The following is a 13,822-nucleotide window of genomic DNA, read 5'->3' on the forward strand; positions in this document are numbered from 1 at the left end:
GGTAGTCGCCCTAACCCATTCAGCTGAAACACTGAAAATTCTTGCCAGTACTTGCCATTCTTTGTTCATATGGAAAACCCTTTTCCAATAAGAGGTGTTATTTTGATATTCAAAGAAAAATGATATTTTTTAATACAAATGAGCGGATGTTTATTTAATTATAAAGAGGAAAGTATGCCGTTAATAGTGGAAAATAACATCAGGCAATTGACTACCGCGACCACGCTTACAGGACAATATCCTTTTCATGAAATTTTCCATAACCGAATTGCAAAGTGACTGCTCTATGCCCTCGATAGCCTCACGAATCAAAGTGTTAAATGACAAGATCTCGGTGGCCAATTGTAATCACCTCTTCGAGAGATAACACGTTCCGGAAACTTTTTCCGTAGAAGATCAATGGTTTAGTTTCTTGTGTGGCACGTCGCGCCGTCTTGTTGAAAATAAACGTTGTCCAGATCAATACCATCCAATTCCGGCCATAAAAAATAGTTAATCATCTCTCGATAGTGATAGATATCGCAGATATGTGCAACTTACACTGTATTGTACTAAAATTGAATGAACTGAATCAGATTGCATACCAGAAATTATTCGAAAAATTCTGATTAAAAATTTTGAAATTTCGGTGAAAATGTTAGCTTCTCCTCACAGTTTTTAGTATAGTCGATGGTTGGTTTAGATAATAATAAATGAAGTAAATGCAAATTTCTTTTTTTCTCTTAAAACATTTTATTTGACTTTTTATATTGAATTTATTTAGCTACACACACAAACATTTAATAAACAATTTCATTTTAAATATCATTTACATATTTCATAGTTTTTCTTTTTTATATTATTAGTTTTGGAAACTTTTATTTGATTTCTTTATATTTTAACTAATTAATAAATTTTTCTTTAATAATTAAAATTTTTTATACCACTACTTTAACCACTGAGAAATATTTTTCGAACGCTTATCTACATTTATACAAAAAAGTAACAGGATAGATCACTCAATGTCAGGAATGTACAATATATATAAATACATACATAGGCTCTATTGACGAAGAATTGACTACATATATACGAGAATACCTTACGCCAAACCTGATTATAGTACATGTGTGCATGTATGTGTCAGCATTCGATATAGTCTCATATTTAAGTGTGTATGTATGTATATATTTTTTAATTTGTAGATATAGTTGAGCACATTGATCAGGAATCATATATATCTTTTTGTTTTAAATAAAGTTGTACGCTTTTTTGATTTTTGATTTTTTAAAGTATCTTTTCTGTTAATTATCCATGAATAGGCCCTAAAGCGCATCAAAACTTGAAAACTTTTTCCTCAACATTGCTTTTTCCCATTACTGACTGACTTAAAATTGTTGAATACCCCAAAATTTGATTAATTCACGAATTGTTCATTGACTATTTTTTATGTGTTTTTTTAATAAATATTTATTAATTTACTTCATTTTTTTAATCATTCTATTATCAGGGGCTTATCTCAACATTAACACTTAAAAATTGATACCAATTAAATCTTTTACTTCACCCCATTGTGTACCTTCAACTATTGCCCGTGAAAACATTTTGAAGAAATTAATAGCTGGGTATTGGCTATGAGCTTATCGACCAGCTGGGCAAGTTTTAGAGCGTTAAAATGAGGTCTTGCCGAAGATGAAGTTTCCTGGCGCGTTAACATCCTCTGAGGCAAAGTACTCCTTCCATAAAGTAGCGAATTGGTCGCGTGAAACTTCCGACTTACCCTTGAAGAGAGAGAGAGAGAGAGAGAGAGATATAGAGAGTAAAATTAAAAACAAACACTAAACACAAAATGGTTTGAGCTTACCTGCGCCATTTTCTTAAATGCATTCTCGCACTCGGACTTCTCTAAGCCATAGCTGGAGCAGACTAAAGCGAACTCCTCTACATCGATGCTGCCATCAGTCGAAGCATCTTCTAGATCGAACATGAAGTTCATGTATTTTGTCTGCCAGTCCATGGCGCTGCTGGGGTCCTTGGCGTAAACGTCCCACATGTTGCACCACTCGTCCACGGAAACCTGTAAATAGATGCATAATAAAGAATTTGACGTAAAAAATTGTTTTGATCAAAAAACAAAAAAACTACAATATTTGGTGCTAAGAAAATGGTTAATATACTTAAAATATTTGATCTAAGGCGAATTCATGCAAGGTCGTAGTAAAGGGTCTTTAAAAAGTGGCGGTCATGCCTTACGTCATCTTTGACATTTGTCAAGTATACAGATGTACAATTTTAACCATGGATAGATACTTGCGGCCATCGGATATGACGGCCGACATAGCCGAATGGGTTGGTGCGCGACCAACATTCGGAATTCACAGAGAGAGCATAGATTCGAATCTTGGTGAAACACCAAAATTAAGAAAAACATTTTTCTAATAGCGGTCGCCCCTCGGCAGGCAATGGCAAACCTCCGAGTGTATTTCTGTTATGAAAAAGCTCCTCATAAAATATCTGCCGTTCGGAGTCGGCTTGAAACTGTAGGATCCTCCATTTGTGGAACAACATCAAGAAGTACACCACTAATAGGAGGAGGAGCTCGGCCAAATACCCAAAAAGGTTGTAAGCGCCAATTATATATATATATAGATACTTACACGATAGAGCGATGCGTTAAAATTATTGAAACTTATTGACGCCTGAAAAACCAAACATCGAAAAGTTTGTGATTTTTTTGGTGAAAATAGTTGTCCGGACAAATATAAAAAGGACTCGCAGATCAAAAGCTCGATGTTTTATTGAGAATATTGCTGCTGTAGCGTAAAGTGTTGCTGAACAACCTTCAAAATGGATATCTCGACATTCTCAACAATTAAGCATTCATCGACTGTCTCATGAGGACATTTAAAAGATGTAATTTTTCAGTTAAAGGCCGTATTTTAAATAAAAATAGTGAAACCTGAAGAATCTTAATTTATACATGTTTTATTTTAAAACAACACATACGTACGTCTTTAGAAAGACCCTTTATTAGTACAAAAATAATTCTTTTCAGCTAGTCACTTTCTACAGTTTTCGTGAATTTCAATCAGAATCTAAAAACTATATCATTTTGACATTCGAACTCCAAAATAAAATTTAAAAAATCAGCTACTCTAGTAAGTAGGTCCAGCAATTTATTTTGATGTTGAAACTAACATATTTAGATTAATCCGAGTGAAATCAATAATGAACCGTTCTGCTCAATAACTTTTCCTCCAGTGAAAAGCAATTTCATAATTCCATTATTGAATAAATCATCGCTATTATTAGTAAACAAGTTGACGGCTCAATTTCGTAAGCCTCTCTAGAGGCAAATTTTCTACCATTACACGATACATATTTGAAATGCTTGTAAAGGCAGTAATCGCTTTATGTCAGATCTGGCCCAAGTAGGGGGTGTAATGGAACAAGCTCTCGGAGCTTCTGGATATGTCTAGACTGGCGTTCTCTTTACTAACATCCTTCCTATAGCTATTGTTGTTGAAGCTTACAGCAGTTAAGAAACCATCAGAGGCCGCGGTCGAGATAATCTACACATAAACTTTGAAGATGATCAATTTAAACGGGTTAGCACCAAAGCGAGGGGTGAGTTTGACGAGTTGATTTAAGCTACATGTCGGATAAATGCTGAGTTTGTCAGTGTCATTTCTGGATTAGTGGAAGATTAACCTACTACAACGCCCAGAACGTAATTGTGGGGTAATGCAGCCCTTCTAGGAACCGCGAGGAATATATTTAGTATATACATCTTTCCTATTTGTCAATTATGGCCACTTCCAGTCGATCGTCTGCTTCAATCTGCCACTAATCCATGCCTTTCAGCTATCGTTCTCGTAAGCGAACCTTCGCCCGTTGCCATTCGCTTCAAGAGTTAGGCGACTTAGTTACACTTCAGCAAAGCGTCGCGGACTTAAATTCGGTTCAAAATTTCCTTTTGCGTCAATTCGTGTGGTATTTATACATCGAGCTTATCCTTGAAATACGCATTATGGAGAAACAAGTAACGAATGACTTTCTGGCTATTTTTAAGTTTCAGGGCTATAAAATTTGTGTTCACTGGTCTACTAGAGGCTGCCATATCTTCGAAGATCGTATTATTAGAAAGGAATCGTTGAAATACCCACTTTGTTCTTGTGTTCGATGCTGTATTGATTGGATATATAACATACGTGTTTTTGACCGCTTGCCCTGATTTTTGAATGAGAGTGTGGTTGTACTGGAAAATTTATCAAATTCTCTGTTTTCTCACCATCATTTGGAGCGCTGTAACACTCAACTGGTTTCACCAAACAACTCCTTAAATCGCTATATAGTAAGTTGTAGTGTCGTCAGTTGCAGTGTACATAGTGTGAGATATTGCACACTAAAGGCATCCAGCGCAAAATAGTCAGAACTTCTTACTTCACCATTCATTATTTATGTGTGCTAGTGGGCGTTGTTACAAAACGCTCAATCAAACTCTAAGTAGCGAGCCTCGGCCCCATTCGCCCAGTTACAATAAAGTAATTTCAACAAAATTTATTAATGTTTCGCGCATAGTAAATAAATACTCGCGCATAACTTTGCATATCTCATGAAAATTCAGTATGTGAATGTGCCAAATATATTTATTGCGCTCCACAATATGTACGAGCGTATGTATGCATTCTTAAAACACACACACCTGCACTCGAACATGCAATACCCTATCCGTTATACTGCAATAACCGTACATTACATTTGTAGACATAAACTAATTTTTCCTTTGTTGTTAGAATTTTTGTATTTTCTGTAACATTTTTGGCAGCGGAAACTTCTACTCGCACATCAAGTAATTTATGCGCTTAGGTGGTGGCTAATGCTGGTACATACACACATACATGTGTATGTAACTATAGGTTAGCATTCACACCCCCACTAATGTAGCCATATTCTTTGGTTGACCACCACAATAAATATTCTACTAAACATGTTGTTGTTGTGGTCGCGATTTAGACCATTTTCCGTGCCACAACTGGAACAACAAATGTAAAGCATTGCAAGCCACAATACAACTTTACATTGTACACACATTAATATTTATATACACACACTCGCAGGCTCTCGTAAATATAATCAAGACTACTTCACTTTTGTGCCGGCTTGGCTTCATGTATTTATGTTCGAGTATTAGTGCAGAACAATACAAAAAAGGGCTAACAAGGTCAATATAGCAAATAAGGCCAATAAGGCAATCACCATGATGGTGCACTGGACTTTTGCCATATGCTTTCCGTACACTTGGAAAAATATTTGTTGTGAATAACTTAAATGGCATAAAACTCCCTACAAAGTCAGAGAGATGTAACTACTAGCGCGTATCGAGGTTATGTTTAGTTAGTAGCATCTCTAGGAAGAACACTCTCGAAGTTGCAGCCAGATCGGTATATTTATTTGTGTTTGTCAGTCGGTTGAATCGAGAAAGTGCAGTGAATTGCCTTTTCCATTACGACATTGAATCAGTCACGCCTCAGCAGTTGTGGTTGCAAAATTATTGGAAATAAGGCTCCCTCGTTTCACATCCCCCTATTCCCCAGACTTAGTTCCTATTTGTTCCCAATTTCAAGAAACGACTGGCGGGAAAAAAATATTTTTTCAAGTGAGGCGGTGATTGCAGAAAGGAATTTCTATTTATCAGACTTAAACAAATCCTATTATTCGGAAGGAATTAACAAACTGGAACAGCGTTGGACGAAGTTATAAGTATAAAAGGGGACTATGTTGAAAAATAAAAGAAGATTTACCCAAAACAGGTGGGCCGCCAGTAGCGGTCTCAGAGTCAACTCTGACAAAACGGAGTTGATGCTATTCACCAGAAAATACAAGCCCCCGCCGTTTAAGCTTCCTAGACTTAACAACCAGTGTCTTACACTTTCATCGGAAGTCAAGTATCTTGGTGTAATACTTGACCCCAAGCTCCATTGGAAGCTGCACATAGAAAATCGAGTTAAGAAGGCTAATATAGCCTTCTACGCCTGTAAATCTATGTTCGGCAAAAAATGGGGCCTCAAGCCACGTGTCGTACTCTGGATGTACATACAACTTAGTGGTTCTGCCAATTTTGACATACGGTTGCATAGTTTGGTGGTTAGCTCTTCAGAAGGGCTACAACTTCACTAAATTAGAGAGAGTGCAGAGAACTGCATGTGTGGGCATCACTGGTGCCTGCAGAACATGCCCCACCGCTGCGCTCAACGTTATACTCCACTTAATTCCTGTGGATCTGCAGGTTAAATCCATTGCTGCTCAGAGTGCTATCAGACTGAAGGAGTTTGGCCTTTGGAGACAACTCCCTGTTGGGCATAGCAGCATCTTAAAACAGATCTCCCCTTCCTTCTCTGATATTCGCACCGACCTCTCCATCCGCAAACTGTGCTTTGAGGGTTGTGCTAGGGCTATCTTTCCGAGCAGGCAAGATTGGAAAGAGGGGAGAGTTGTTGCGGATATAGAGGCCTCTGTTTTCACTGACGGATCCAAAATGGAGTCTGGAGTGGGAGCGGGGGTCTACTCCAAATCAGCCAACATTTCGGTCTCCTATAAACTGCCGGAGACAAGCAGCGTCTTTCAAGCAGAGGTCTTCGCGATCCTGCAGGCATGCAAAATGCTTCGGGATCGCTGTTGGGAGGAAGACATTAATATTTTTTCCGATAGCCAAGCTGCAATCAAGGCACTGTCGTCGCCGCTTTGCAGCTCTCTTCTCGTGAACTCCTTTAAGGAGGAACTTAAACGCCTCGAACGTGCAGGAAACATTTCCCTCATCTGGGTTCCTGGGCACAGGAATATAGAGGGAAATGAAATTGCCGATGAGCTTGCCAGGAAGGGAGCGGCAGAACCGAGTCCAGCTGCCCTCTTCTCAGACATCGGTATCCCCTTGGCCGTCGTTAAAGGGAAACTACAGAACTTCTTTCTAAGAAAAGCGCAAGACAGATGGAGGTCTGTCTTATCGTGTGCCATTTCAAAAGCTTTATGGCCCCAATACGATATAAACAGAACGCTTAAGGTGATGGGAACCCCCCGCCATTCAATTTCCAAACTCATCGCGGTGATCACTGGCCACTGGGTGATCGGCACTCACGCGGAGAAGCTTGGAATTCCGTACAACCCCCATTGCAGAAGCTGTGGGGATCCTACAGAGAAAGAGACTGTGGAACACTTTCTCTGCAAATGTCCGGCTTTGGCGGCTAGGCGCTTGAGATTCCTCAGCGTCCCCTTTGGGGATGACTTGATGAAATTCTCCAGCCTAGATCCCTTTTTTCTCCTCCGCTACATCAACAGCACTGGATGGCTGTAGATCTCCTCCCTTAATCCTTTCACAGGTAGTGGTCCACTTTATGGTATCAAAACGGCACGTAAGTGCTACTTGTAGCGTACCTGGGGTACTCTTGCCATCTTACCTACCTACCTACCCAAAACATGTAAGTAAGTTTTATTTTACCACGGATTTTTCAAATGACCGTCGTAGTATACAAAACATATGTATAGTTTCACGTGCTTAAGCATTTGTTTTGTATTTTACCTTTACTGCCGCACTGTCCCTTCCTCTTGCGACATTTGGATTCCTAAATCATTTGCATGTTGGTGGTGCTAATTATCATGTTTTCTTACATGCGGATATTTACTAAAATTCTCACAATACGAACCACGCTTGTACGTATGCATACTTAATCTCTGCTTTAAGTGCTCAGAAAATTGAAGCTAAATCTCTTTTTTTTTAATGGTTATGGCTTTGGACGACAAGTTCTAACCAATTAGTTGCGTATGTTAACTGCACTGGCACTTTGGCATCAGACCAGTTTTATTAGCCAACAACAAATCGTGATATGCATTAACTTGTTCATAAATACAAAAACTGAACAGAAGTACAGTAAGCGTCCGGTAATTATTGTGTAAATAAGGGGAAGTTCCCTGCTAAAACTTTGGCCATCGTGACTGGTTGGGAAGGGGAGAAAAGTGCGCGTACACACTACATTTTGGCAATTAATTCTAGTGAAATCGATTTGCGTAAGGAGAAAGTGGGCGCGTATACTGTGTTAAAATGAGCAGAATAATGAACAACAGAAAAATGTGTGGCGAGTAATGCGCAAATAGCAATAAAACAAAAGCAATCTGAGGCGAAGTACGCAGAGTTAGATGAAACCGAAAGCTCAAAGCTCACAGTGCAAGGATACAAATATTTATGTTTGTGTGCATTTTGCTACTATAAGAATGCGAGCTGACTCGCTGGAGGTCAACTAAGTTGTCAAGTGCATCGCGACATTAAAAAAGACAAAAATATAGCACATAAAAACGCTATAAATTCTATGTCACTACAATGTTTGCATATTAGTACCCTGCAAGAATGCTGCAACAAATAAGAAGTGGTGATAAGCAAAATTGAGATAACAATCAAATAATAAAACGGCTTTCACGAGGCTGGACGGATGCGAGGGTTGCTGCTTAAGGTTTGAGCTAACGCGGCACCTGCGTGGTATTTTTAATAGTAATGGCACTCAGAATATTTTGTCGTACGAGTGGTACTAATTTGTTTTGTTTACAAATATTTGAAAATTTTTAATAATATAATTAATTTGTTTCCATATTCGCCACATCATTTTTTATATGTATTAAAGCAACAATAGTGTACCAATCACCAAGCTTCGGCTTTTAGAGCAGAAGTACCAGCTGAAACTGGACGAATTCCGTAAAGGTCAACCGAAATCGGTTAATCGACAAGAAAAAAATTGAAGATGTGCGTGAATTGATACGAGTATTGCAAGATCGTAGTTGGACGTACCATGAAATTAAAACATTTGCTATATTAGTTTCACTCTCGTGCATCCTACTGCGTGAGCATTTAGCAGTCAAGCATATTTTTTCGCGTTTTAAAACACAATTCTTCAAGGTCACGTAAAATATAGTAATAAACGACAAGACAAGAATCTATACAGAATAACTCTACAACAATCAACGATTAATATGGAGCCGCTAAGATCAATAAAATTGAACAAAAGTTGTACGTGCCCGAAATACTTCGAAGTAAATAGCCGACCGTTGTTCGAAATAACACAGTCCTGCGAGGGTGAGTTTCTAGAATGGCTGTACTTGTTTCTTGTAGTTTTTTATGCGCTGAAAACGAATCTGACCTTCAAATGCTCCATCACGTCAGGATTTTTGGTAAATGAAGCCTAAAAGGTCAAAAAATGGCCGTTTTAGCCATTTTTGATAATTTTTTTGGGATAGAAATTTTTTTTTTCAATTTTCGACGAAAAGGTCGCATAGTACAACTCTTTAGCTTTAAAACCCATTTTTTAAAATTATTGTACGATTTTTTAAAAAAAAGTTATGACATTTTGAAATTAACAGTTTCAGTTACGTATACGTTGGGTATAACGTCTATTGGCCATTCTAGAAACTGAAAAAAGTTAAATTTCGCAGGCCTGTGTAATTAGACCTGTCACACTGTGACATTGCAGCAACCGTAGAATAATAAATTCCTAATAATACATCACTAATTGTTTGCCAGAATTTTTTGCAGAAATAAGAGAAATCGATTGCAGAAGACGAATAACTCTTCATCGCGACAATTCTAACTCTCACACAAAGACTGAAATAAATGGCAAATAAAAGACCACGGCTAATTGATGGGCCATCCGTGGAACCAGTGTTGCCAACTTCAATAAATCTGAGTCGCTAGGGTCAATATCAAAAGTCGCTAGAAAGTCGCTAACTCCATCAGGGGCGGATCCTAAATTTCATTCTGAGAGGTGCACAAGAGGCCAGCTGCGGACTTAAAATTTTTTAGATGAATAATAATTAAACCAGTAATACCAACTCTACTGAAATTTAAGATCAACGGAAGTTAGTTTCAATCTCCTGAAATACTGTTTTTTTTTATTATGATTCGATAAATCTACTAAATTTTCTAACGCTTTGTTAATTTGTGTCTGAAAAACATTTGTGCCTCTAAAATATCATTGCTCTTATGTGATCAGTGGTAAAAATATTTTGGTTTTCGTTATAATTGTGTGAAACAAGGTGTAATTGTATTGGATATATTTTATTATTTCTTAATACAACGTATGATTTTTGTTAATTTCATAAAAAATTTTAAGGTAAAAACAAATTTAAAATTTCAATTATAGATCGATAATTTATCGACGATAACACACCAATAGGTAGTGCGTTATTTTATCTATAGTCAGTAAATTGTTACTCTAGAGTATGGATGATAGATGACTAGATGGGAAACTCTTTTTCTCGTGAGAGCGCTGAAAAATGTGCATTTTTTATAACATTTGCCAATATTACCACACCGGTAGAAACATGAATTGGGTATTTTTTTTAAACAAAAATTAGGAATTTTTAGTTTCCACAACACGAGCTTGGGTAACAAAAAAAAAATTCTCAAGCAACGAACAGAATAAGTTAAAGCAGATTACCTTTAATTTTTGTAAAATATCTCAAACACAAATTCAGTTCCCTTACCTACGCTTTTCAACCACAGAATATTTACGTATATACAAATTTACATAAACCAACACACAGTTTTCAATAAAATTACATTATGTACATAAGACTAATTAAAAGTAGAAGTTGAAAAGGATATAACGAGCTTTGGATTCTACAAACTCACTTCAATTCAAATTATTACATTTCAATTGAATTAATTTTAAGACAAATAATTATAAACATTTCAACACGTCATTTCTCTATTAAGCAAAAACGAACTGTTTTCGTCAGTTATTTTAGGCGCGTTTCTTTTGGCGGCCTGCCATTTCGCCTATCAGTTGTTCAAAATCCCATAATGTGTGAGTGCTGCCAAGTTTTGAAACGTCCTCATGGGTGCGCTCTCTCTCAAAATGCAAGAGTTTCACATCTTTGCTCTCCAAAAGTCGCCAGATAAGTCGCTAAATCATGACCGTCGTCAAAACTTTTTTTGTCGCCAAGATTCAAGCAAAAGTCGTCAATTCTAGCGACAACATTGCGTGGAACAGTTTTGGCATCAATGTCTGCCTCTTATTTTCGCAAATCAAAAATAAAATGCGAATTTAATGCTTTGCGACACATGGAAAATCGGTTGATGGCTTTAAATCAAATGCTTTGGAGTTACTTCAATCCAAAAGTAAGAATTGTTTCGAGAATGGAACCAAACGCATGAAGAAGCATGTTGGTCTTTAATGAGAAAACAAAAAGCCAATTTTGTTATGAAATTAGGGGCAATAAAATTTCAGTGCCAAAATCTTAAAGTAAACTACTACAAAGCATCAGTTAGAGTTGTTAATGTAGGAAAAAGGTATACAAATACTTATACTTTTGGCACGAGAAACTATAGACACTATTAATAATGCGGTTTGTTTTCTTTGGCGTGATAAATCATCATTCTGAAAGCCATGCAGAAATCGAGACCAGTGGGTTTGAAATGTGTCAAGGAACGCCTGAGTTCAGTATCTGTTACTTCGGTATTTTTTTAAACGGATTTGGGTGCGAGAATGTAATGACAGTGCAAGGAATTGTGTGGCTGATTAAAGAGCTAGAACACCCTAGTAATAGTGTATCTGAACAGTGCGGTAAGACCTGCTGGCTGCTTGAGAACAGGAGGACTTTAAGTCAACCGAACAAATACCAGCTACTACGTGCCATTCAATGTTTTATGTGGGTGAGCTTTGCAGGCTAACCAAGCTGCAACTCTCTATAGCACTATGCTTCTCTCTATAGCACTATGCTTCTCTCAATAGTTTTAGAAGATCTTAATCCAGCACTTATCTGATAGAAATCCATCATTTTAAGTACCCATACTAGTAGCGGCGGCCGTCGTAGTCGTAAGGTTGGTGCGTGACTACCATTCGGTAGTACCCGGTTTTGAAACTTCAGATATGAAATACCAAATGATAGAAAAGGTTTTTTTAAATAGTGGTCACCCCTCGGCTGGCAATGGCAACCCTCCGAGTGTATTTTTGCCGAGAAAACAGTTCAAAAAGCATTTGCCGTTCGGAAGCGGCATACAATTGTCGGTTCCTTCATTTGTGGAAAAACATTAAGAGGCTCACCAGAAATAGGAGGAAGAACTCGGTCAAATACTCAATAAAGGCTATAAGCGCCAATTTAATAAATTATAATATATGGTAGTAAATGTCTGTAGGGCAGGCAGGCGGTATCCGGTTAGTCGCCTCTCCTACTTTTGCGCAACTAATATTCAAACTCTTTAGCTTCCACTCCATCAGCACTGCTTGTAGCCGTTTGTGGTACTCATCGATTTCCCAATGAGCCCTCCAAATCGTGTCGAGACGTTTACTCTCTTTTTCCTCTCTCTTTATATTTTTTGAAGAAAAAATCTGACCTAAGAGAAGAAATTGGTTAATTTACCTTCAAATATAAAACAACAAGTGAACCATCCGTTGAAATTGTATCATCATATTAAAATGCACGTTTGGGGGCTCTCTGGGAGCACTGATTACATCGTCCCAACGGTGTCATTTAATAGGAATTTGCCACTTTCTTTCCATCTCGACAGGAATGGATCAAGGGACTTTTACTAAACAACTTCGACATTACAGTCTACACAGATAGTTCAAAAATGGATTGTGGTATTAGAGCAGGTATATAAGTATATTCTCAAGGACTTAGAATTGAAAAATCTGTGGGTCTTCCTAATACTAGCAGTGTCTTTCAGGCGGAAATATTGGCTTTCCCTATTGATTGTAGCCTACTAATAGCAAACTTCTATGTTTTTTAGTGCAATATGGCTATTCTTTCGGATAGCCAAGCTGCAAGCCACTAGATTCGGCTACAATAACATCTAAACTGGTGGAACAAAGCAAAATAGCCTTGCAATCTCCGTCCTAAGACTTTGGAACATTGAGGAAAACGAAAAAGCAGACGAACTTCCACTGGGTGCAATCAAAAATGCAATCTTAAAATATATACGAATCGCGAATTGTATAAGTATAAGTAGGTAGGGATACTAGACAACCTGCAAAGTCGGCAGAACGTTATGGCCCATCTACAACCACGAACAAAAGTCAATATTGACATATACAGGGTCCGCCATATAACTTCACGGAATTAAAAATGCTATAAAAAAGAAACTACTCAATATTTTTCCAAACTTTTTTTTTATTTTGAAGTACAATCGTTCCGGTTAATGATGGAACACAACTTCATTCATTGGACTTTGTACGGCGTCATACCAAGGTCTTTACGCAAAATTCGTCTCAATGATATCTCCGAAATGTCCAATTGTTGAGAACGACGGTGAATTGTTGTTCCTGGTGATTCACGAACACTCTCGGCCACAGCAGCAATATTTTCGGGTGTACGCACGGTTTTTGGTCGGTCACGCGTTGGTTTGTCAATAAGCAACCCAGTTTCTCTTACTTTTTTCGCAAAGTAACGCACATTCGGTGCTTTTCTTCTTCCCATTGCCGTACGTAATTTTCGTACACATTCTGCAACATTACCATGATTTTCAAAGTAATGTCGCAATATTTCCCAGCGTTCTTTGAGCGTATACACAACCATTTTCGTTCAGCGGAAGAATAAAACTAATTTTCTGTCAAATCAGATGACAGCTAAGTGTTACCATTCTTCAAATAATACCTAGTTCAAATCCGTAACGATAGATGGCGGGCCCTATATATGGAACGAAGAGATGTCGTCAGACTCACGGCAGTGACAACTGTCTTCTGGTCCATAGCAGAGCAGGCAGCCAAAATGGGCATCCCTTACAACATAATTGCCTGAGTTGTAATCAACTAACTTCCACCTCCTGCTAGAATGCCCTGCCCTATGGAATGCGATGATGTTA

At 37.8% G+C, this 13,822-nt stretch overlaps 1 protein-coding gene across 2 annotated transcripts in view; it reads right to left on the reverse strand.

Moving 5' to 3' along the window:
• Window positions 1–746: 746 nt before the first annotated feature.
• Window positions 747–13,822, reverse strand: part of LOC129235746 (calexcitin-1) — a 63,381-nt gene continuing 50,305 nt past the window's right edge. The window contains exons 4-5 of one of the 2 annotated variants that reach the window (XM_054869759.1): window positions 1,844–2,056; window positions 747–1,760 (exon numbers count right to left, since the gene is read on the reverse strand). In XM_054869759.1, coding sequence (XP_054725734.1) covers window positions 1,650–1,760; window positions 1,844–2,056 — 324 coding nt within the window. In that variant the 3' untranslated portion in view covers window positions 747–1,649. The remainder of the gene's footprint in view (window positions 1,761–1,843; window positions 2,057–13,822) is intronic. The other variant, XM_054869758.1, reaches the window with a different exon arrangement.

This window comes from Anastrepha obliqua, chromosome 1 (genome assembly GCF_027943255.1).
Source record: "Anastrepha obliqua isolate idAnaObli1 chromosome 1, idAnaObli1_1.0, whole genome shotgun sequence".
Taxonomy (NCBI): domain Eukaryota; kingdom Metazoa; phylum Arthropoda; class Insecta; order Diptera; family Tephritidae; genus Anastrepha; species Anastrepha obliqua.